We start from the raw sequence: 23741 nt of genomic DNA on the forward strand, positions 1-23741 counted from the left end.
CGACATAAGAAAAAAAAAAGGAGTAATACCATAGAGAAACTATCCCTAATGAGAGGAGGAGTTGTCCAAGCACTTGTTTCCTGTAATATACGTACAGAATTACAGATTAAAGTGAGACTCTGTGGAGGTCAAGACAATTGAAGAAAATTTAGAATGAAGGCACAAGACCATATCCTTTGAAAGAGGGCCCGCACAGTGTTGACATCTCATATTACTCTTTCTAGCAAGGTTGTTATAGCCCTTGTTGCTTGTTTTCACTATCCCCCTGCTAACACAATCCTCCCATATTATAAATTACAAGAGAAAAAGTCAGCCTGAGCATAGCTCATCAAGACATTAAACACTTGATCTAAAGATTAGAGGTTCAAATCCCCAACTCCACATGGTTAAACTCAAAAAAAGAAATCACAAGAAAGAAAGGAGGGGAGCGAGGAAAAACACTGACCATGAATAAAGGGAAAAGATAAAAAAGCCTACATCACCATAGAAGATGGATAGTTGGATATTTTTTTCAGGTAACTTCAAATCAATACCTAACCACTTAAATTTTAATAATAAAATTAAGAAAAAAAAGAACATAACCATTTAAATCAAAATGTAAACGATTGACTAATTGAAAGGGAAAGAAAAGTTAAAATAGTGCTAAACGATTGATGTAATGAAAAGAGTCTATTACTCAATATACAATGACAATGAAACGAAAAGCTTAAGGCAACAAACTTAATCAATATACAATACAACATCACGACATCCCAATACTAGAAGAAAGACTAAACAGAGAAAATAAAAGCACACCAATTCGAACATAAATCATGAATAGAAAATGAGCATAAAACTTGGAAAGAGAAACCAAGAAGTATTGGTCCTTGCAACTTCAAAACAAAAGTATATCTCAACTATAAAACCAATGCTAGTTCACTTTTTCATTTCTCTACATTCTTTTCTCCCAACACTAAATTGCTTTTATATCTCAGGCTGAGAGGTTGAGGCATCTCAACTGTTTAAATCCTCACTTTTAAATGTGATACATTATTCTTTACAGAAAACACTAGCTTGCAATAATCATGATGAAACCTCTTCAGTCTTCACAGTATTATGCTTATATGAAAAGAACGAGGAGTGCAAATTTTTAAAGACTTCCGAGATGTCCATATCTTCCTACAAAAGACTCATGCCCACTATTTCTTACCCTTCCCTTCCCTTGCCCTCTAACCTTAGTCCTCAATGTTTTGAAAATCATTTAAGGCATAAGCCTTGAGGTGAGGCAGTAATATTCTGCCTCAAGTAATATTGTGCCTCAAGGCTTCCGCCTTCAACATATACAAAAGAAGCTTATGCCTTTGTTGAGAGATGCCTAAGCCTCCATGAATGTGCCTATGAGGCTTTTAGGCGTAAGCCTTTGAGTGGTTTACTGAACGCAGGCCATAGGCCAATGCAATGCAATTACTTCCACCGCTCATGCCTTCCATTTAATTTGGGGGTGGGCCATGGGCCACGTGGCAAAGAAAACTGTAAAGGCACTAGACGCAACTCATAAGAATTTCAATAGGTTTATCAAAGAAAAAAAAATCAAAAGGTTTAGTTTAATAAATAAAAAACAAAAAAGTTCAACGGTGATTATTTAAAATAGGCTGACATTTGGCTGGTTGCTTTTTCTTTTTCCTTTTTTTCAAGTCACTTCTACCTATATCTAAGTTCAAGTCTTACATTTGAGTACACAAGTATGGATAATGTTTGTTGTTTTGTTCACAATAAGTTAACGCCAGTTCCTATTATTTTTCCTCGCTTTCAAGTATCTTAGGTTGTTTACTTGTTTTTTTTTTTTTCTTATTCTTAGTTTTTTTTATTTATTTATCTATTCACCTTTGCTTATTGAACTTTTATTGTTATTATTATTAGGGTAATTATTAAGGGTAGCACTTTTAGGGCTAATAATTAAGTGCATAGCAACATTTTTAAAGAACTGCAAATATAGTAATTTTCTCAAACCTCCTTATTTATTTTATTTTTATTCCTATTATCATTTTTTCTTTCAAAAGTTCAACAACACATGTTATTGGGAGATTCTATCATCTAACCTCTTGGTTCGGATATTTTTTTCTTCCAAATGATCTCTTTTGTTAATTTTATTCACCTCATTTCTCATTCTGGATTAACATTGGATTTTTTCTTTTGCAATTTTGTCATCTTTTTCTTTCGTTTTCATTACATACTCAATTTCGTACAATATTCTCTTTCTTTAATTATATATGGTTTTCATTGACTTTTCTCTTCTTTACAAGTTCCTTTTTCCATCTCTCTTGTTATTTTATTGATGTTTATCATTATATTTTCTTAGCACAATAATTGTGGGATTCAAACTTTTGACTTCTTTAATCAAAAGTCTGTCTACTCATTCAGCTTCTATCACTATATACTTTTTTCATAGTTAGAAGTCCATTAATAGAAGTTTATCACTAACCTATGTTTAATTCACAACTTATATCTATCAATGATAGACTATTATGACTAATAGATTTCAATCACAATGCACAACTAGCATATATTCTATCTATTCTATCATTGATGGATTTCAAACAAATTCTTTTCTTTATCTTTTCTCCATTTTCTCAATTTTCTCACTTCCTTCCTCCAATTTTGTTTTCTCCATCTCTTTCATTGAAAACTCAACAAAACATTCAAAGTAGTTTGATGCAACCACTTTTTTAAAAGCAACCATAAGAACTAGAAACAACTAAATTGCAACTAAACTATCGATAATTGAAGCTTAAAAGTATGCAATAAGAGTCTACAAGTAGACTTCTATATAAGTGATAGATTTCTATATGCTATGTGAAATCTATAATTGTTGTTGACAGATTTCAAATAATACAAGCCTACTCACAAACTCTAATCACTTATAGAGTTTATCGGTGATACTTGATATCATTGGTAGAGTATCGGTGATAGACTCTATCGTTGATACCAATCTATCAATGATATATTTCTATATGTGATAGAAGCCTATCACTAATAGATTTTGTTATTGGAAATAGAAGTCTATTACTGATATGGATCTATCGGTGATAAAAGTCTACTACCACCAATAACATTTATCAGTGATATTTAGACTTATCACCAATAGACTTATCACTAATAGGCTCCGAGAGCTTGATCGAAATTTGTCTATATTTAGAAATTCTTTTGCATTATACTTTACACCTAACTGTTATATTTGCAACGACCCCTTATTATTATTATTAGTTTTTTTTTCCTTATGTTTTCTTTCTTATGTTTCTCCCTTTAGTTTTCTGTGAACTATTGAGATTTGTTTCCTTTTTCGTTAATAATTATTTATTATGTTTTGTACTTGAAGAAATATTATGATGTTAAGAATACAAGGTAATATGTTTTATGCTTGAAATATATTTTTTTAAATTAAAAATGAGGCTTACGCCTCACCTCTTCATGACAAAATGCCTCAAGGCCGCCTTAAGCCTTTTAAAACATTGGTCCTTGGGTCTAACTCTATTAACTAAATTCACAATTACACATACACTCACATGATTTCCTCATTTGGTCTCATAATATATTTTCTCTCTCATTTAAACTCGTTGTCCATGTCCACTTATACCTATGGCCTTGAAACTGAACTATATAGAACTTGATGTATTGCCATCGATCATTTATACCCTAGGTCTCCCCACTTTGCTCTATACCTCACAACACATTGACCTTGATCATTTATACTGAACATCCCAACACTTAGCTCTACACCTCACAATGTGTTGACCCTTGAATATGTATACCCAAGTCCTCAATGCTACTCGAGGCTTGACATATTTGCCCTAAGTTATTTTCACACATGGCCACAACAATTAGATCTATACCTTATGATGCATTGGCCCTTGATCATTTAAACACAAGTCTTCTATGCTACTCAAAGCTTGGTCTATTGGCTCTTAACTATTTGCACTCAAGGTCCCAATGCTAGTTTTCAATAATGAGAGGAATCAGCTCTTGAACGTTCTTGTCTCCTTAGAACTCAAGGACACAGTTGTACAACCTATAGAACAGATCCTGTTCAAGTAAGGTCGTATCAGCTCTTGAACGTTTAAACCTTTGTCCCTAATACTCACCCTTGTAAATCCAAAACTATCGATTTGGGAATGTAAGGCCCTTGATCATTTAAACACAAGTTTTCAATGCTACTCAGAGCTTGGTTTATATGCTCTTAACCATTGTCTCAATGCTAGTTTCTTCATGATGAGAGGTAGCTCTTGACAATTTAAACCCATGTCTATGATACTCACCCTTGTAAATCCAAAACTACCAATTCTAGCTTGTAAATCCAGACATGTATATCCTAAAACATGAGTTCTAGACCATGCTTTATTCTCGTATTTTCACAACACACTCATAAGACAAAATTAATACTTATTTAGACAAACTCAACAATTCAACATGCTTTTCACCACAATACACTAACAACGCATCATGCTTAACATCCAAAAGCACAACATATTCAACTCAGAACTCATCACAAAATAGTATATTTCATAAAGATATACATGTCATATTTTATAATCAAAAAAGTAAAAAATCCCACATGTTAACACACAACAAATAGGCCAAACAGGTAGAATTCTACTTACTAAATGTCCTAAATTGAACAAGATTGTAATGTTATAACTTAGTTCGAAAACCTTAATTGAAGCCAAAAAAAATGCTTAAAATGAATATTCTTATTCAAAACAACCTTAAACATTAATCTAAACACTTTGAACCAATCTCGAACTACAATGAATTCCAGGGATTGGAGACTACACTAGAACACATTAATTGAGTTTAAGAAGGTTTAAAGCGGACCATTACCTACTGCACCCTGACAAACAACTCTTGAGACCTTATTGTCTAGTGTTCGAATAGGCTTAATTCTTGTTGAAAGAGAAAATTATTGTTATCGAAGGAAAGGAGGTTGTTCAGCTTGCTAATCATTGGAGTTTGCAACTGTACAATTGTTGTTCACCTGAAAAAGAGCTTGCCAAAGAAGCGTCCTTGTATGTGGTTTCAAACCCTCGAGAATAAGTCACCTAGTTGCTGGAGAATTACTGTTGCAAAGGACCAGTCACTGGAAAGCCTTGTCCATGAGGGTCATGTAGAAGTCGAAATCGATGCCCTCAGTCACTAGGTAGCACGTTGTGGGTTTGCGTTCTGACTACTCGTGCCACCATTAAATAGCCCCTCACTTAACTTTAAGCTAAGTGAATGCTTACTAGACCGTTATTACAAGAAATAATATTTTTCATTGATATAATGAAAAGAGGCAAAGGCTCAAAATACAATATCACATGAAACAAGAAACAACAAGTACAAGACAATTAAACACTGAGACTGAGAAAATAAAAACACTCCAATTCAGACAAATATCTTGAATAGAAAAATTAGCAAATAATTTAGAAAAAGAACGCTAGGATAAGCATTGGTCCTTGCAACATCAAACCAATCAAACCACTGAAGAGATTTAACATGGAAGACCCTCTGATTTCTCTCAAACCAAATTTCAGCAAGTAGAGTTATAACTACATTAGACCATAATAATTAAGATTGGGGCTTCAAAGAAGGACCAACAAGGATTTGAACTACAATGTCGCTTGAATATATGACCAAAGGTCCACCAAAAATGAAAGAAAGCTAATAATTTCGACAAATAAGACATAGCATATTTGCATACAAAAAATAGGTGTTTTTTTAAATGGAAACAAGACTTTTCATTGAAATAATGAATGAGTCTAATGCTCAAAGTACATGAGAAGAAACAATAATAAAAAACTTCTAACTTGCCAATACAGTGCAAGAATATAAAACATAGACTAAAGCTCTGAAGAAGAAGTAAAAACAATTTAGTTGAACAGAAATTTCAAGGTGAATAATCATCAAAATGCTCAGCTACAGAATTGATGGAAAAATAGGCATGCGCAGCGGAATTGAGGATCAATTTTACTCTAATTGCATAAATTAAACATACAACCCTAAATTAGTTAATTAGGGTTTTTTTTTTAAATCTTACCTTTGAAGCTCCCGAAACTCTTCTATCTCCACTCAAACATGAACCGGACAACCACTAGAGCTGACCTACTATTCTCTGGACTTAGAACCGGGTTGTGGGACCCGATGGATGAAGAACCCGAGAGAGAGAAAGAGATGGAAATTTGGGTTGGCTTTGGGTTTCTAATTTTTCTCCGAAATAGTGATTTTTCCAGCCAAATTTAGAAAACAATTTTGGAAAAATGGCAAAAGTTTTTTATCCAAATTGAAAGCCCATATTTATAGAAAGGAGCCATGCAAAAATTGCATGAAACCAATTCATAAAAACCCAACACCTAGAATCCACTATCTAAGTGGGCTTAATGTCTCCACTATAAGCCAACAAAAGTTTGGATTTTCCCACTAACTTTAGTCAAAGGGCAAAATAGTCATTTTGTCAAAGTCATACTTTGACCGAAAAGTCAACATTTTGACTTTTTATGATTTTTTCCGTGTTGACTAATTTTGACCTCCCGAGCATGAATCCGCATTCATTTTCTCGAAATTCAAATCACATTTGAATATAAGGTCGGTCAAAGTTTGACTTTTCATAGTCAAAAGTCAACTCTTTGACTTTTTACATCTTTGACCATTTCCATTATTTTCGAGCTTCCGAATATGAACGTATTCATATTCTTGATATTTAAATCACATTTAAATATTAAAGTTGAATCTCTAAACTGAAAAACCGACCACTATATCACATATACTTGTCGGTTTCTCTCTCTTCACCTAATTCGAACAATTCGAATTATTCTATCATACTGTTCTAAGTTTATTCCATATGAGCTAGTAGGGGAACCTAATGGACCTATAGATCATGGGCTCCAACGATCCAAGATTACCTGGCTAAACTCTTTAGATGGAGCTAATCAACATTCGTTAACTCGCGGGTCATTCCACTATAGTCTCGTAGTTGCACTCCCCTCACTATAGATATATTTGTGTCCATATGATATAACCATGATTAGTAAGCTAATCCTTCACAGGTTGTTCGTAATCTCGGTTGGGTCATAAAAACTGTTTTACCCTCGAGACTACATCTTATTCCTTAAGTTCCACTGATCCTCTAATGAGCAATTAGTTTAAGGTCCAACCTATAAACCGAACCCTTCTCGGGCCAAGGAAAGGGTGAAGCCCCTTGTTCAAGACCTAGATTCAGTACTAAAGGAAACAACCTATCTACTATCCCTATAACGAGAAGGAGTGAATTCCGTCTTGCACCCTATGTTCCCAGCTATCCACCTAATCTTACCCCTGAAATGGGAGGTTATTGGGCCAGCGATAATGAGCTGCCCTCACCTATGCAGATCTAAGGATAATTCCGAGTGAACAGGAGTTCATAGTTAACTCAGGATTAAGATTAAATTACCTAGGTCATCAATTAACGAAATAGTCAGTTTTATACATTAAATGGCATTTAGAACGTAAAAAGTGATTATTTCATAGTTCAGTCTTATGTAAACTCTTTACATAGGATGCCCCAATTCATGTCTCCACATGAATGGTTTAGGATCACATCGTTTGTACTAACTACAAATGGGCCGCATCCATAGTGTCCCCAGAATAAGGTATCCAACCTTATTCATATACTATAGACCATTTTGGCTATATATTTGAACTTGATCCACATTTATGTCACTACATAAAGTTCAAACTTAAACTAATAGCCTCAGAACCTTAGTTTATTGGATTCATGAATATAGAATTTAAATTTACTAAAGATTTTCAATAACAACTTTATCGAACAAGAATATGATATTACAAACTACGAGTTTTAGGACATAAAATCCAATAAGAATCACTTCATAAGACTTTGACTCAAGCATTCCTAGGGCGATATGAATAGGGAAATGTCCTGTTTTGAAAGAAACATTGAATACTCTCCTTCCAATCTTTAGTCTAAAAACCGCAAGTAAATTGACTCCAAAACTTATACTCATCCACTAGCTTTGCAAATTGAAATTGAACTATCCTTACAAGAGCCAAAGAAGGGGAACAAGACCAAGAATGCTCGTCAATTACGCTGCACCATGCAAAGGGGGAAGATTGTTGGAGGCAAATAATGAGTTGGAAGCTTCATTGGAGAGTGGACGAGCAATTTAACAACCCAAAAATCATCGCCCAAATAAGGATGTTAACTCTCTTAGGGCTGTTTGTTTTCCAGATTTTCTAAAAAACAGTGTTATCAATTGCAATGGAGGCTACCAAATCCTTAGAAAAGATTTAACCGTGTAAATACTTGAAGAATCCAAGCTCCACTTATGAACATCTGAGGAGGGCTTATCTTTTTTCCCAATAAAACTTTTAGCAGTTGCTCAAACTCCATAATTTCAACATCTTTCAGAAGCCTTTTAAAATAAATGGCCCAAGATAAAGTATCTCCATCCCAATGGTCGAATACCGAACCATTGGGAGATAATGCATTCTAGAAAAGTTGAGGAAACCGAGAACCAAGGGGGCAATTATCAACCCCAAGGTGGTTCCAAAATGAAATTCTTCTACCATTGCCCAATTCAAAACTTGCAAAGGAATCAATTTGCATCCAACCTTTGGAAATACTAATCCATGGACTTTTCAAACTCAAACCAAATTTTCCAATAGTATGCCATGAGAAAAGACCTTTACCATGTATGTTCTATACCACTTTGCACCATAATGAGTGAGGTTCTTGAATAAATCTCCAGCCCTATTTAGACAGTTATATGATGACGTAGATGTTAATTGTATTTGATGTCAAGTCAATACTATTGTATTAGTTAGAAAATCATTAAAAATTAATACTTTCTTTCTCTATGTGCCCTAATTGTCATTAGTTGGAAAAGATTCGAGCTTGCAGACCTAAATACTTTAGGCCATAGTTAATCCAAAAGAGTCACATCCAGAACACCTTAATATGCCCGAAAACGCACTACCAACGTCCATAATCTTGTTGAACAATGATAAAAATCCATTAAACCCTTGAATTTAAAGCCAAAAAACTATGAGTAAACAAGAATTTAAACCAAGAATGCATGGGTGTCCAAGAAACAACAAGAAAAACCCAATAACTCACACAAACTCATACCCTCAGCTCGAAATCGGACTGACGACGGCTAGAACCGAGACCCACGGCAGCAGCAAGCCACGGAAGACGTCGGAGGAGCGATCGCGGCTGAGGAACACCGGCGATGATGGGGCTGTGAGTGAGATTAAGAGATAGAAACGTATGAGAGAGGAAATAAACAAGAGAGAGCGTGATGGCTTACCGGCGGCGTCCTCCGATCGACGGCAGCAATGCGAGAAGGCCGGTGCAGTGACAGCTGGACGATCTACGATGCGGTGGCCGGCGGCGGACGAGTGGCGTTAGTGTGAGAGGGGGAGAAACCGTGTGGGAGAGATAGAGGCCCCTTGCATGCGTGCGGCTGGTTCTTAAAACTCTGAATTTTAAGGGAAATTTGGGTTGATGACCTTATATTTGGATCCAAAATGTCAAATGACCTCTTTTTTAAAAAAGAAAAATATCAAATGATCCTATGTTAACATCATCAGCATACCAAAGTACAAAATTGCCCTCTCCATCTGTCTTCCATATGAAATTTCTCTCATCAAACGTAACGATACTCTTGTGTGAAAATTCGTTCGACTGGAATCGGTCACACGTTCTGTGGGTTTCAAGGTTTAGTAATCGATCGCATCTGTTTGTATTTTGGGTTTCAATGTATTCTGCATCATTGAGCATGAAGATGAGCTATGTTAGAGCTAGATAAGGTGAGAGTGAGATTTGCGAGAGCGAGGTCGGCGAGAGTGATATATGTGAGAGCAAGACAAGCGAGAGTGGGTCTAGTGTGACTTAAATAGAATGTATGGTTATTGATTTTTTTTAAGAATTTGATAGATTGAATTTTCATTTCATGCAAGAGTAATTTAAGATGTCAAAAGGTTTGAAAAAACGTGAAGTTGATCGGTTTTTCGGACAAGTAACAAGCTTGGCCCACATTGCGAATGCCAACAAGATTATGAAGCATAAGCTTACCCGATGGCAGTTAGAAATGTTCAAGAGAACAGTTTTTGGGTGATTCGTAGACATTAACATCGTATTCAACAGCCCACTTGTCCACCATATGTTGTTGAGGGAAGTGAAGACGAAGGGAGTTGACTCGATCAGCTTCTTTGTTAGAGGAAAGGTCACCATATTTTTTAAAGATAATTTTCGTTGATTACTGGTTTGTGGCGGTCCCCTATGCAAGTTGTTCGGAGTGAGTAGTCCTCACAATAACTTGCAATGAAGTGCTTTGGTAACCAGTTGGCTTCGGACTCATTTCACCTAAATTTACTAGAAAAAGAATACAAGAAGTTGGAGTTTGAAAATGATGATGATGATGTTAAGATCACCTTAGTATATTACACTAAGGTTTCAATGATGGGAAAGAACAAGAGAAGAGTGTAGTTGATTATGCACTATTTGTAGATGTTGAGAACTTAAATTATTATAACAGTCTAGATTGGGGTATAGTTATTTAGAAGAGGACACTCGACGCCCTCAAGACTACATTGAATGATAAGGTTGGTTTGTACAAGAAGAAGGTAAAAGGAAATAAAAATTACATCCTGAAGTACTCTCTATGTGGATTTCCCCAAGCATTCCAGGTAGATGTTCTTTAGCATAAGTTTATCTTTGGTTTAACATTAACATAGTTCTGAATATGTGTTGTTTCATATTTAGGTATGAACGTACGAGATCCTATCATCGGTAGCGGGGAACACTGACATTTGAAAGAGCAAGGTAGTTGCACCTCGTATATAATAAGACATGATAAAGCAAACACCACAAGTAATCATACAAAAGAAAACACAAAAAAATAAATAAATAAATAAATAGGGTCAAGTTTACCGTCGCCCGTAAACCCTTGCTACACAAATAAAATTTATAAATCACCGAACAAACTACTTATACTAACTAGTAGTACAAGCGGTAAATCCGGGGTCAAACCTCAAGGAAGCGCGGGAGATTAGTTCATCGAAGCTCGTTTTCAGTTAGGGGGGGCGGGNGGGGGGATGGGGGGAGAGAGGGTTGGTGTGTGTTGATAATTGAAGGTGCATAAAATAAAACGCGAGAAAATAAAAGATAGAAATGCAATTAAAGGAAAATACCCAGCTTAGGAGAATTGGAATTGGCCAACGCAGTTTTTGTTCATCGAGTTACTTAAATGCAATTTTAGTTTCTTGACTATGCCTAGCCCAATTAGTTGGAATCCTTATCATTGATCCTAATTACCTAATTTATCAACATGCATAGCAAACGAATCCGCTCCATACAAATTAATGATTCGTATTAAGTTTTAGGGATAACGCTAGGATGAGTGTTCGACTTCCAACGTCTAATTAAACATTCAATACGATTTCTCTCTAGGTTGATAGGAGCAATACTATTCTTTTTAGGCAACATATCTCAGGCCTAATGAATCGCAAGCCTAACTAATCTACTGCTTCCATTGGGATTAACCTATGATTAAATGTCACATATTACAAGCTAATCTCCAAGCATTAGAATCACACAACAAAATTATTGGTTGTCAATCAATAATAAAATCATGCAATTCATAAAACACAAAATCCAGATTGAAACCCATAAACAAGAACAAAAGATTACATTCAAACAAACTTCCAAAAATTACATTGTTCCAAATTCCTCTAAACTAGAAAATAGCTAGAACTTACTTTACCCTGGAGATAGAAAAGATAAATCCCAACATTGTTCCATTAGTTACATGAGATGGGGAGAAAAAGGGAGAAAAATACAAGTGGAGAGGTGAGAAAGGGAGAAAATCGGCTTAGGAGCCGATTGGGGGTCAGTCCTCTGCCCTAAATCGAAGACAAATATATATAGCAGTTGTCACAGCATTGTGACGCTACAAGGCAGCGTTGCAATGCTACGAGCCTCACGCGCACGCGTTCATCGATCATAATCTGAAGCGTTGTGACGCTGCTTGTAGCATCGCGATGCTACTCTGTGCTCCAACAATGATTAGCTACTGCCTCGTAGCATTGCACAATGCTCCGTCGAGGGGCATTTTTATCCGTTCACATCCTTTTGAAGCCCAATTGCTCAAATTAGCTCCTAATTGGTCCAAATTAACCCCTAATAGCTCGTAATGATGATGGATTCTACCTCCAAGATGTTTGATACCTATAAAATCAATAAATAAACACACTAAACATAGTAACGACCTAGAATTAAAAATAGGAAAATAACACATTTTTGGTGCTATCAAACACCCCCAACTTAATTCTTGGTCGTCCTCGAGTAAGGTAGAATCACACATTCACACATAAAATTATGCTTGCTCCATCATAAAGGTCGTTACTCTAGTCTCAACAGTCTATAAGGATGAGATTTGCAATAAAAAAATGAAATTCGATTACAATCAATCAATGAAGCACATATTAAAAAGATGATTTTAAACTATTCATGCACGAGTGGGTCAAAAGCCCTACTAATTAAACTCAAGAAACCCATAATGGTTTTATAAGGCCCTCAATTCATTTTCCTCCTACATTGGCTCGAAGGTTCAAGAGCCAAGCTTCCTAGACTCAACTTTGTAATGATACACTTAAGGAAACCAAACTTTTATTTAATTTTTGTTTACATTTCTTAACTCTTTTTTTTTTCACTGTACACAAAAGAGGAAACCTTATCTAGACACGTTGCCTTCGTTTTGACTTGCCCACATGGGTGTCATGCAGGTCATCCAACTACGAGCAATGTCTCCTAATAAGGTGTTGAAGCTTACTCATTCCTTGGCGTACTTTAGCTCAAAGGGAAACTACGGGTGTCATAGCCTCCCCAGGTTAATCATAACCTCAAGAAAGAGGAGTAATCCCCTTCAAAAATAACATACAAACTTGATTTTACTTTACAACACGCTTTGCCTTTTACAAACTTGCTTTTTACATACTCCACACTTGGCTTTTACAATACAAAACAAGAGTTTGACAAAAACTTAGGCATGCATTACTAGGTTGAGCTTTTAGTCACTTAACATGTATCACCTAGGCTTTACGGGGTAATAACAAAAATACAAGCCCAATAACATAACTCTAAGCATACAAGTCCGAATTTCGTTGGACAGGGGACTTAAAGATGCATGAGAGAGGAAATTTTTTTAAAGCGGGCCAAAAATCATGACCATGCTCTTTAAATATAGTTTCATGCAAACCTAATCACAAAAAGGGTGCGCCATCAACTACTCATCATGATAAACCAAGCAAGAGAGCAAGCAAGCAAATTCAAGCACACAAACATCATCCGAGCATAGTGCCCAAGGACCTCAACAGTCACAACGTACCCTACCCCCAACTTAAAATGATACATTGTCCCTAATGTATCTCTAATCTAAGCTCAATAAAATAAAAGAGTCAAGGGAACAGAAAACCTCCCCTGGTGACATTTTCGCACATGGGATGGTGGTAAAATGACTGCCTTAAATTGATCTTCTTCTTCTTTCGGGTAGAGGAAAAGAGCCTACAAAAGAAAAACAAGAAGTTAAACTAGAAAACAGTAAAGGAAAGCAGTAAATTTTTACCTGGCTCCCTCCAGGAAGGGCAAATTTTTAACATCAATTGCTCGACGTTTTCTCTGGTCCTTTCTTGGATGAGTCAATATAGCTCGGTAAAGCTATAAGGCTTCTCATCTTCTAAAGAGAACCAAACAGGTCGAATTTTGGTTTTTTGGAATATGGAAAAAAAGGTAAAAAGAATGAATCAAAAGACTCAAGTGACTCTAAAGAGTCCAAAGAAAGAAAAGACGCAAGACACTTGCGAGGACTGAGTGAACAAAACTTGAATACATACGAAATACCAGGAGTCATAAGAAGGCGAGGTCGTTTGATCTCTAACTCTATCACCTGGATCTCTTCGGATTTAGGCTCTAAATTCTCCTTTAACCTCACAAACTAGCAAATATGGAGTGACGTCCTTATCGTCACTGGAGTAGTAGCACTCCACAAGACACTCTGCCTACAAACGATGGGTTGTTCTGGCACGCTCTCCAGTCTCTGCATGGCCTCAGTTGAGCAACATGGGTGATCAATCCTTGAAACCGATCTTGAACATCCTACTGAAACTGAAAAGAGCTATTAGTAAGTTCATAAACTAAAAACTCCAAAGTCATACCTGGACACGAATCTCCAGGAAGTGGTTCTTGCTCCTCCACCGTGTCGACATGGACTACCTCATGCCTCTTGGTCTCTGGAAAATCAAAGGAATGGTCTGGCAATGACTCGTCCAGCCTCCCAACTAAAGTTGCAAGTCGAGCAATAAGGTCACTAAGACTCTGTAAGTTATTTCTAGCCTCTGTCTCAGGGTAAAGCTCTCCTACTCAATGCGCTTAAAATCCTGCTGCCTACGGAGGTTGTCCTGCTGAAACTCAAAAGCACTGTCAGCAAGCTCCATAGCCAAAGCCTCTAAAGACTTACCTGACCCTAAAGACTGAGCATGAGTCGACTGGTGTGGTGCTGTGAAATCTTGGTTGTCTAAGCTCTGCTGCCATCCTGAGTATCCATGGTTAAAGGACTCTTCTCATATAGGATGATGAGACTCGTAGTCCAAATGACCATAATACCCCTCCTCAGTGAATCCACATGGTGTTGGCATCCATTGAAACCTCGGACATGCTTGCGTGGGATGCCTTTCGAGTAGGCAACTCCTGCACACCTCTACCTGTTGCAAACTCTTTTCCACCAAATGGCCAACTAAGGAAGTCAACTCGACAATGTGGCGTCAAAGGCCACTTACCTCGTCGTCAAAATCTGCAACTTGACTTTTGGACGTCCAAGATTGATTTGGAAATCCTGTCATGCTTAACTGATATAAAAAGAAAATAAATCAAAGCAAAAGCAACTTTAACTAAAAACTAACTAAGAAGAACTAACTGGCTTCCCTAGCACCGATGCCAATTTGATAGGGTCGAGTTTACCGCCGCCCGTAAACCCTTGCTACACAAATAAAATGTATAAATCATCGAACGGACTACTTATACTAACTAATAGTACAAGCAGCAAGTTCGGGATTAAACCTCAAGGAAACGCGAAAGATTAGTTCATCGAAGCTCGTTTTCAGTTAAAGTGGTAAATTTAGCCCAATTGATTGGAATCCCAATCAATGGTCCTAATTACCTTATTAATCAACATGCATAGAAAACGAATTCGCTCCATACAAATTAATGAATCGCATTAAGTTCTAGAGATAACGCTAGGATGAGTGTTCGACTTCCAACGTCTAATCAAACATTCAATAAGATTTCTAGGTTGATAGGACCAATACTATTCTTTTTAGGCAACATATCTCAGGCCTAACGAATTTCTAGTTTAACTAACCTACTACTTCCATTGGGATTAATCTATAATTAAATGTCATATATTACAAGCCAATCTCCAAGCATTAAAATCACACAACAAAATCATTGGTTGTCAATCAATAATAAAATCATGCAATTCATAAAGCACAAAATTCAGATTGAAACCTATAAACAAGAACAAAAAGATTACATTCAAACAAAACTTCCAAAAATTACATTGTTCCAAATTCCCCTAAACTAGAAAATAGCTAGAACTTACCCTCCAATGGAGATGGAGAAGACAAATCCTGACATTGTTCCATTAGTTACATGAGATGGGGAGAAAAAGGGAAAAAAATACAAGTGGAGAGGTGAGAAAGGGAGAAAATCAGCTTAGGAGCCAATTGGGGGTCGGTTTTCTACCCTAAATCGAAGATAGATATATATAGTAGTTGTTGTATCGTCAAGACGCTGCAAGGCAGCATTGCAACGCTGTTAGCCTCGCATGCGAGCGTTCGTCAGTTATAATCCAAAGCGTCGTGACGCTGCCTGTAGCGTCGCGACACTACTCTGCACTCCAGCAATGATGCCCGTTTGGGCATTGCAACGCTCCATCTAGGGGCATTTTTATCTATTCATGTCCTTTTAAGACCCGATTGCTCAAATTAGCTCCTAATTGCTCCAAATTAACCCCTAATAGCTCATAATGATGGATTGTACCTCCAAGATGCTCGATACCTATAAAATCACTAAATAAACACATTAAACATAGTAACGACCTAGAATTAAGAATAGGAAACTAGCACATTTTCGGTGCTATCACTGCATCATGGTCAATGCTTGGGAGATTTATCAGAATATCTGCTGGTACAATTTTAGAGATCCCGAGGCATGCGTCTATTGCATATTCTTTGAAGGGTTAACGTATGAGATGTCTCTTCTAGTTACCTGCAAAATGAAGACTTCAACACACTTTGCACATGAAATGCGGTTAGCGGGTGTTTTTTGAATACCCTGACGCAAGCTTGGTTGATTTCATAGATTTACTCATGATTGGTACATTTTCTTCCTATTTTTCATCGCATATTCTAGGAAAGACAACACGAATAACTTGTATTTTTACAAGTTATCACACCCCCAAGTTTAGAATACTGCTTGTCCTCAAGCATATCTTATACTAAGGAAATTAAAACTCATCTTAAATCATCATATTGTGCCAACTAGTTGTTCAGAATGCTTTCGCTTTACAACAATCTCCTTAGAATCATTTTTTTCTTTTAACTCTTGGTTGCTTCTTTAGGGAAATCTTTCCTTAGTCTTAGGTTCAGCAACCTTTCGGTCAAAAGACTTTTTCTAATTTTTAAATAATTTTGTATCCCTTTTTCATAAAACAAAATGCGTGTCTTGCATAAAAGGACAATTGCATTTTGATTACTTATCTTGCTTTGAAGGCGCTGAACTTAGTTACACTCTTCGTTTTGGCTTGGCCCCATGGGTGTCATGCAGTCATTCAACTACGGTTGTGTTTCAAGTCCAACTCAACTCTTATCTTAGCTAAGTTTTAACTCCTGTCAGATAGTGGAGTTGTCTTTTCTTAATTAAATTCCAGTCACATTGATCCTGTTAACCTACTTTCGTTTTGGCTTGCCTGCACGAGTGTCATGTGAAGCATCCAACTACGTGCAAGTTCCTTTCTCAACTTAACTCTTATCAGGATAGGATTTTCCTTTGGGCTGATAGTGGAGATTATTTTTATTTACTTATTTATTTTTAAAAACAGCTTGTGAAAACGCAAGGTCAAAAGTGAACGCATCTACTCAGACCTCACCCACTCCCAAATTGTTGAGAGTGGCAATGTCCTCATTGCACCTGTAAAAAAAACAAAGACAAATTTGTTAAAAATTTTTGAAGAAGAGTATTGAGCATAGGCTTGCACAAATACAAGGTAAGAATGATAGTCATCGAGGAAGGTTTTAGGAGTGAAAGAAGCATGTGATGTAATGAGATGCATTAAGTAAATGCATATGATTCATCATAGCTGCTAAATTATCAGCGCAAAAGATGAGTGAAAGGAGAGAATTTCAAAAGGATAAAAGATAAGTACAGAGGGCAAAGATGAGTAGGAGAAAAGAAAAATGGAAATGTGCACACAATCGAAAGATGCTATGGAATTAAGACTAGTCAGCGCAAGGTATGTTGAAGACAATTAAAATCAAAATACAATACAAAGAGAAGGATAGAGAAAAAGCAGAAAATAACTTCCAAAATCACACCCCTAATTTTACACTTGTGGAGGGGGGTCGCTATTGGGAGGAACTGGCGGTGCATGGCAGGAGGCTCTTGGGAAAATAGAGGCTGACGCAAATGAGGCGAGACTACGAGGCCATGTAGATAGGCAGTTAGGAAGTTAAAATATTCGTGGTTGCGCTTAGCCTACTAGTGTTGATTTTGGTGAAGGGTAAAGATGTTGCACTGCACGTTAACCAAGGCTTGGCGTAAGGTGTCGTTATGAGCGTGCAACTCCAAGATGGATTCATGGAGGAATGATAGCTGATGAACCACAAGGGATCTGAGTTAATCAATTGAAGGAACTATGGATAGGGGTGGAGGTTGATGATGCGGTGAGGCCCCAAATGTCTCGCCAGCTTCGGTTTGGTGCTGATTAGAGAGGCCAACATCCGAATCGTATGGGTCATTAACATGGGGCAAGTGATACAGAGATTGATGGTGTTCCAGTGATTGGTAGGGCGGTGCTACTGCAGATTGATGATCTGAATCTGACATGAGGGGGAGGGTGACAAAAGCCTCAAGTAGAGACGACAAGGGTATCATAGGGCTTGAAGGGATAATTGATAAAGGGGACAGACAAGTGATAACTTGTAGAAATACAAGTTATTTATGCTGTTTTATTTAGATATTGCGGCAAAAAGAGAGGAAAGTTGTGTCGATAGTATAAGAATTGGTCGAGAAATACGAAAATTATGAAATGTCGTAAACGGATCCACTAACACCATTGGAATGGTGAAATAGAATGTTTCAGTCTCTGTTTTGCAGGAAATAGATCACCGCATGCGTTAATGGCTCGAAGACAAAATGTACAACGTATCTACATCGCATGCGCCCATTGATCAAGAACGAAGAGATGATCAATGCAATGACGGCGCATGCGACAATCGATCAAGAGCTTTAGCGATCAACGCATTTCAACCGCATGCGGTAATAAAAAATAACACCGCATGTGGCGATAGATCGAAGATGTGAAGAGCAATGCATTCGGGACGATTTTGACAAGTATACAACTTTTCGTTGTGCAATTCTGACGGATTGATCGTGGAACAGAAATGAATTTTCCATTACGCCATTGTAGGAATTACCAAAATTATATAGTGGGGACCACAAATTCAAAGAGCTAAGGTTTTGTCTATAAATAGCTTCCTCAAATTTGCTGAAAGATATACTGATATGGGAGAGAGAGAGGTTGGTCTGAAGAGGCTTTACAGAGTAAATTCGGGAGAACTACGAGACAAGGCTGAAAAGTGAGTCTCCGAGCAAAGAATTCTTCTGATTCTCGAAGCTGAAGCTCTGTGCAAAAGGTCAATTCTACTGGGAAACCAAGCCTGAGAGGGAAGCTTTCCTCTCTACTACATCCATACGCCGGCAAGCATAAGTTTCCGGTCAGGATCTGTGTCAAGACGTTGACACTCCTTCCGTATTTGTTTCTATTCTCTAATTCATCTTCTGTGTTCATTCTTTAATCCCTCATTCACAAACATGTATCAAATGCTTAATTTTAGAATTAAATGTTATCATCGTCATCATTATCATCTCTCTGTCTCTTTCCATACATTTATCATCCATTTTCTCCACGATGTGTTCTTAATCCCCGGGTAAAAAGCGAGAATTAAGAGAGTGAGTTAATTTGTGTCAAGGAATCAATTATGTTTAGCTAAAGCATGCTCGATGGCATCTTCACCTGTGAGAGCAGAAGTGAAGATGTTATTTCACCTATCGAGAGAAGATTGGAAGAATGCGTTAACTAAAGCGAGAAGTATTTCCAGAGATGGAAACAACCTTGCGTTCATCACGTTCATCTCTGTTTCACCATAGATGTATGGGAACGCAACCGATCATTGAAAAGTATACGCCAAGGGAAAGCGGAACCTTAGTTGCGTCCTTAACGCGATTGACAAACTTGCGATGTTTTACTTTTTACTCATTCTCTTTCTGCTTCATTTATAGGACTTTCCATTGCATTCATCGATTCTTTTGTACAACTTCACAGCCAGTCCTCGACCCCTGTATCATGTACATAGTAGTTTAGGAATTTACTTTATCAACGCATTTTTACTTTCAGCGCAATTTATATTTCTGTACAAACCAAAATTCTTTATTCATTATTATAACTGGTCGCATATATCACATAAGTATCGCATTTAATGACAACAGTCCCCGTGTTCGACCTCGGATCATTTTGAGAAACTTGCATTGAAATTACACTTGGTTTCAGTGCAAGGAAACTCGTGACATGCACTACTTCATCGCATACTACGAGCATATCACTATCAACGCATACACTTAGAACGTAGTATTGCATAAAATGTCTTTATCGCAAAGCACTTGAGCGCATATAGAGCATCATTCATTCATTCATTAGCGCAATAGATAAAGATAACATTCCATTTTTACCGTTACAAGTTTATGGCAACATGAGCTTGTATTATATTCATCCATCAGTATTGTGTATAAATGATACAAAACAAACACGGCATAACATCATATACAATTTATACAACAAGTTGCACGCTCGCTGATAGGAATGTGCTCTTGACTTTCATGGGCAATGTCACACCCCCCCTTCCCTAGCCTTAATCCCCAAGACCAGGAAGGGAGCGTGAAGGTACACCAGTAGTATTCCAATACAACATTTAATTTTAACATTTTCCCCCATATCCATTAAGATTTTAACATGTTTACAACACTCTATCTACTTTCATACACATAGTTCAATTTCCTATATTCTTTATTACATGATCCGAGTCGTGCCCTAAGAATTTATCAAGTCCTGGTGAGATGGTGGTTAGTAGACTCCTTCCTAAACGCTCCGTTTTGCTACCTGGGGAGGAGGGGATATAAGAAAACATGTGGAAGAGTGTGAGCTACTAAGCCCAGTGAGTGGTTCTTTTAAAATAAATAATCACTTTGCAAATCATATTTTTGGGAAATCAATCACATAATCATAATTCCAGTATAATTTATGCATGATCATGTATGTATTCATTCAATTAACATCCTCCAGTTCCATGCTATACGTGGCATGCTCATATCATGGACACATTATCAATCATCACAACTTTTATGGAAACTTTCCTATAACCCATTTTTCCCGCCAATGTGTACAATGACAATTCTTTATCCTGCTAGTCATGCTTAGGTACTTGACTATATTTTCCGTCGGTCGTCAACGACTATTATTTCCCGCCGACGGAGGCCGACTATATTTTCCCGCCAAGCACCTTTTGTTAAGCATGCTAACTTTTGTAATCTGGGTATAATCTCAGTTTCCATAGCAATATCACAAACAATATCATGGCAATCAACATAACATCATAAGCATGTATTTTGTACTTACATATGCATTTATCCAAATATCAACGCATAAAACTAAGTAAACACTCACCGTCAGCAAGTTTTTCCACTAAAATCACCTTCATACTACCTTCTTGTAAATTCCTCCATATCAATGGAAATTCCTTAATAATACTTGTTATATCAATAAATAATGTCAAACTAGTCAAAATACCATTATATAATGAAAATACCAGCTTACCCTACTCAAAATTAGCCAAAATACCAAAATTAGCCTCTTTAGAAGTTATTTGGACCGAGATAGGCAGCTGGGCATTGGGCAGTAGGCAGGGTGGGCGTGCTGTGCCACACAGGGAAATGATGCGTTTAGGCATGCGCTACGCTGGGCGTGCGTTGCACTGGGCGTGATGCGCCGCACGGGGGAGGTTGTTGTGCTGGGCTGGCGCACGGGATGCGTCGAGCAAGGTGCGCCCGGACGGACGAACGCCATGCTGCGTGCGTGCAGAGTGTGGGCTGGCTGTGCGTCCGACTGACTCAATGCCTCACCAACGCAACCTTGCTTTTTTTGATCTCCAATCAATTTGGCAACCTAATAACTCAAATGTAACTCTCTAAATATGCTCTCAACACCTGATTTAAGTGATGGTATGAATGAATTCCCCTTACCCAACCCCTCTATTTATAGCTATTTCAAACTCACCCCATGACAACACAACTCTCATTTGTCTCACTTTGAAGCTGCCAACACTTAGTCTACCCAGCCTAGCCTTAGCCTAGCCTTAAGTTGTTCTCATTTCAGCTTGCTAGCCAAAATCTCCTTTTTTGCATGAAATCTCCTTCACCTACCTCCTGCTTGGGGTGATAAGACTTCAATTGCATGAAATCTCCTTTAGCCACCTCCTACTAGAATTTTATGTGATCCTCCTTTTGCCACCTAAATTACTTAAATACTTCACATATTTCTGTACTTAAATTGTTTAAGACTTATACTCGTATACCCTTGGCATTCTCCCTTGAAGTTTTCCATCAATTAGCCTTACCTTTTATCTTTAATGCATAGCAATTCACCCTTCCTTCATCAAAGTCCCACTTAGCCAACACATGAGTTGGTCATCACCAACGCATAGGGTGGCCACTCACTCTCGATTCATGACTTGCTAGGTGGTGCTTGCTTGGCCTATTAAGCATGGACGCACGGTGCTGACCATCGACGCATGGGTGTGCTGCCTTGGCGCTTGCGTGCTTGGCCGCATGGGCACACTCGGCCGCATAGGCACGCTCAGTTGCATAGGCGTGTCTTACCGCATAAGCGTGCGCTTGGCATACACCATCGATGCATGGGCTGCGCGCTTGGCATACGCCATGGATGTATGAGCTGCGCTTAACGCACAGCCTGTGCGCTTGTCCTCGACGCATGGTTGCATGCTTGGCATATGGCCTGTGCGCTTGTCCTCGATGCATGGCCTGCGCATCTAGCATGTCACTCAACGTATGCTTGCTGCCCGTGTTCGCATGGCTCATGTATGCCTTTGCGTTGGTTGTATGCAACCCTTAGCCTTTTTTTCAAGTTTTCTTGCTTCCATCCTTCATGCCTTCTTGTGTCCAACATGTTTTAAGCCCTTCATAGGCGTTTGGATTTCTAGTCACCTTTTGGATAATTTTTTATGTTTTTCTCCCTTTGCCCCACTATCCTTACTTATGATTTTTCTTCTCTACATTTAACCTCCACTTTAGATTTAGTGTTAGGGTCTTACAGGCAACTTCCTTCCCTTTGGCTGAAAGGCATTGCTTCTTTGGTTTTGGTGGTTGTGGGGAATTTAGGTCAATGATTAGGCACTTGGGTAGTTCAAGGCAATGCGATGAATCTTTCATAAGGATTCACAAGATTTTTGTAGTAATCACTCCATGGACCTCGACCATAGGTTCCTCTTCAATTCCATAGCCAACTGAAAGACAGAGGCTAGTGACTGTCCATCGAAAGAAAACTTGGCCGCAAGTTTTGCCAACTGATCCTCGTATTTACCTCATAATCAGACGTCCAACATTGATTGGAATGTCGTGAGCAATGTAGTATGTGGCCATGACTTTATCCCTTGAAATAGTTTTGTCATGCGTTGTGGGGTTAAGCCACTTCTTCACCAAATAAACCCACAAGCGCGCTTTGGGGAGGAGGCGATTGGAGGCCAACATGTGAATCCCTGTCAACAAGACTGACCACTGCATTCCAGGCTGTGTCAACACGCTCAGTGCATCCTCTAAATGCATAGCATTACTGATTACTGGGTGCATCTGAGAAGTCTTTTAACTTATATAATTGGTTGATATCTTGAGCACTGAATGGCACCACCCGATCATCAATAACCACCACCACATTTGCTGATTCGTGCAAGCGTCCATGGTAAAATGCATGCACCACCTTCGGGATAATGATGGACGAACATTTGCAGAACACCTGCCATCCCAGTTCGACTATAATACTTGTGATGAAATCTGGCAGCGGGGTTGTCGTAGCAAAGAACCCCATTTCTATAAGCAGATCATCGTTCTCCTTTCAACCAGATCTTGATGGTCCCTGGGTAGAAGATGCCCTATTATTCTCCGTTTCATCTTTCTCCTTGCCTTGCGCGATGGCAAGCCAGGCTCTTTGCCTTTTAGTGTACGCCTTCTCCTTATCCTTCTCTTCCTTCTCCTTTGCCCATTCCCTTTTTTTTTTCGTTTTAGTTAAATATTGCGTTTGACTTTTGCTTGTTGGCGCACCTCTTTCTATTCATTT

At 38.0% G+C, this 23741-nt stretch overlaps 1 protein-coding gene across 1 annotated transcript in view; it reads right to left on the bottom strand.

Annotated features, from left to right (window-relative positions):
* LOC120073695 overlaps positions 1-23233 on the bottom strand; it is a 43791-nt gene extending 20558 nt beyond the window's left edge. The window contains exons 1-10 of the mRNA XM_039026496.1: positions 22992-23233; positions 17206-17251; positions 14842-14910; positions 14221-14380; positions 14034-14170; positions 13482-13570; positions 9315-9518; positions 9134-9245; positions 169-279; positions 30-80 (exon numbers count right to left, since the gene is read on the bottom strand). Of these exons, the coding sequence (XP_038882424.1) occupies positions 30-80; positions 169-279; positions 9134-9245; positions 9315-9518; positions 13482-13570; positions 14034-14170; positions 14221-14380; positions 14842-14910; positions 17206-17251; positions 22992-23233 (1221 nt within the window). The remainder of the gene's footprint in view (positions 1-29; positions 81-168; positions 280-9133; positions 9246-9314; positions 9519-13481; positions 13571-14033; positions 14171-14220; positions 14381-14841; positions 14911-17205; positions 17252-22991) is intronic.
* Between the last annotated feature and the right edge of the window lie 508 nt (positions 23234-23741).

Source organism: Benincasa hispida, chromosome 3 (genome assembly GCF_009727055.1).
Source record: "Benincasa hispida cultivar B227 chromosome 3, ASM972705v1, whole genome shotgun sequence".
Taxonomy (NCBI): Eukaryota; Viridiplantae; Streptophyta; class Magnoliopsida; order Cucurbitales; family Cucurbitaceae; genus Benincasa; species Benincasa hispida.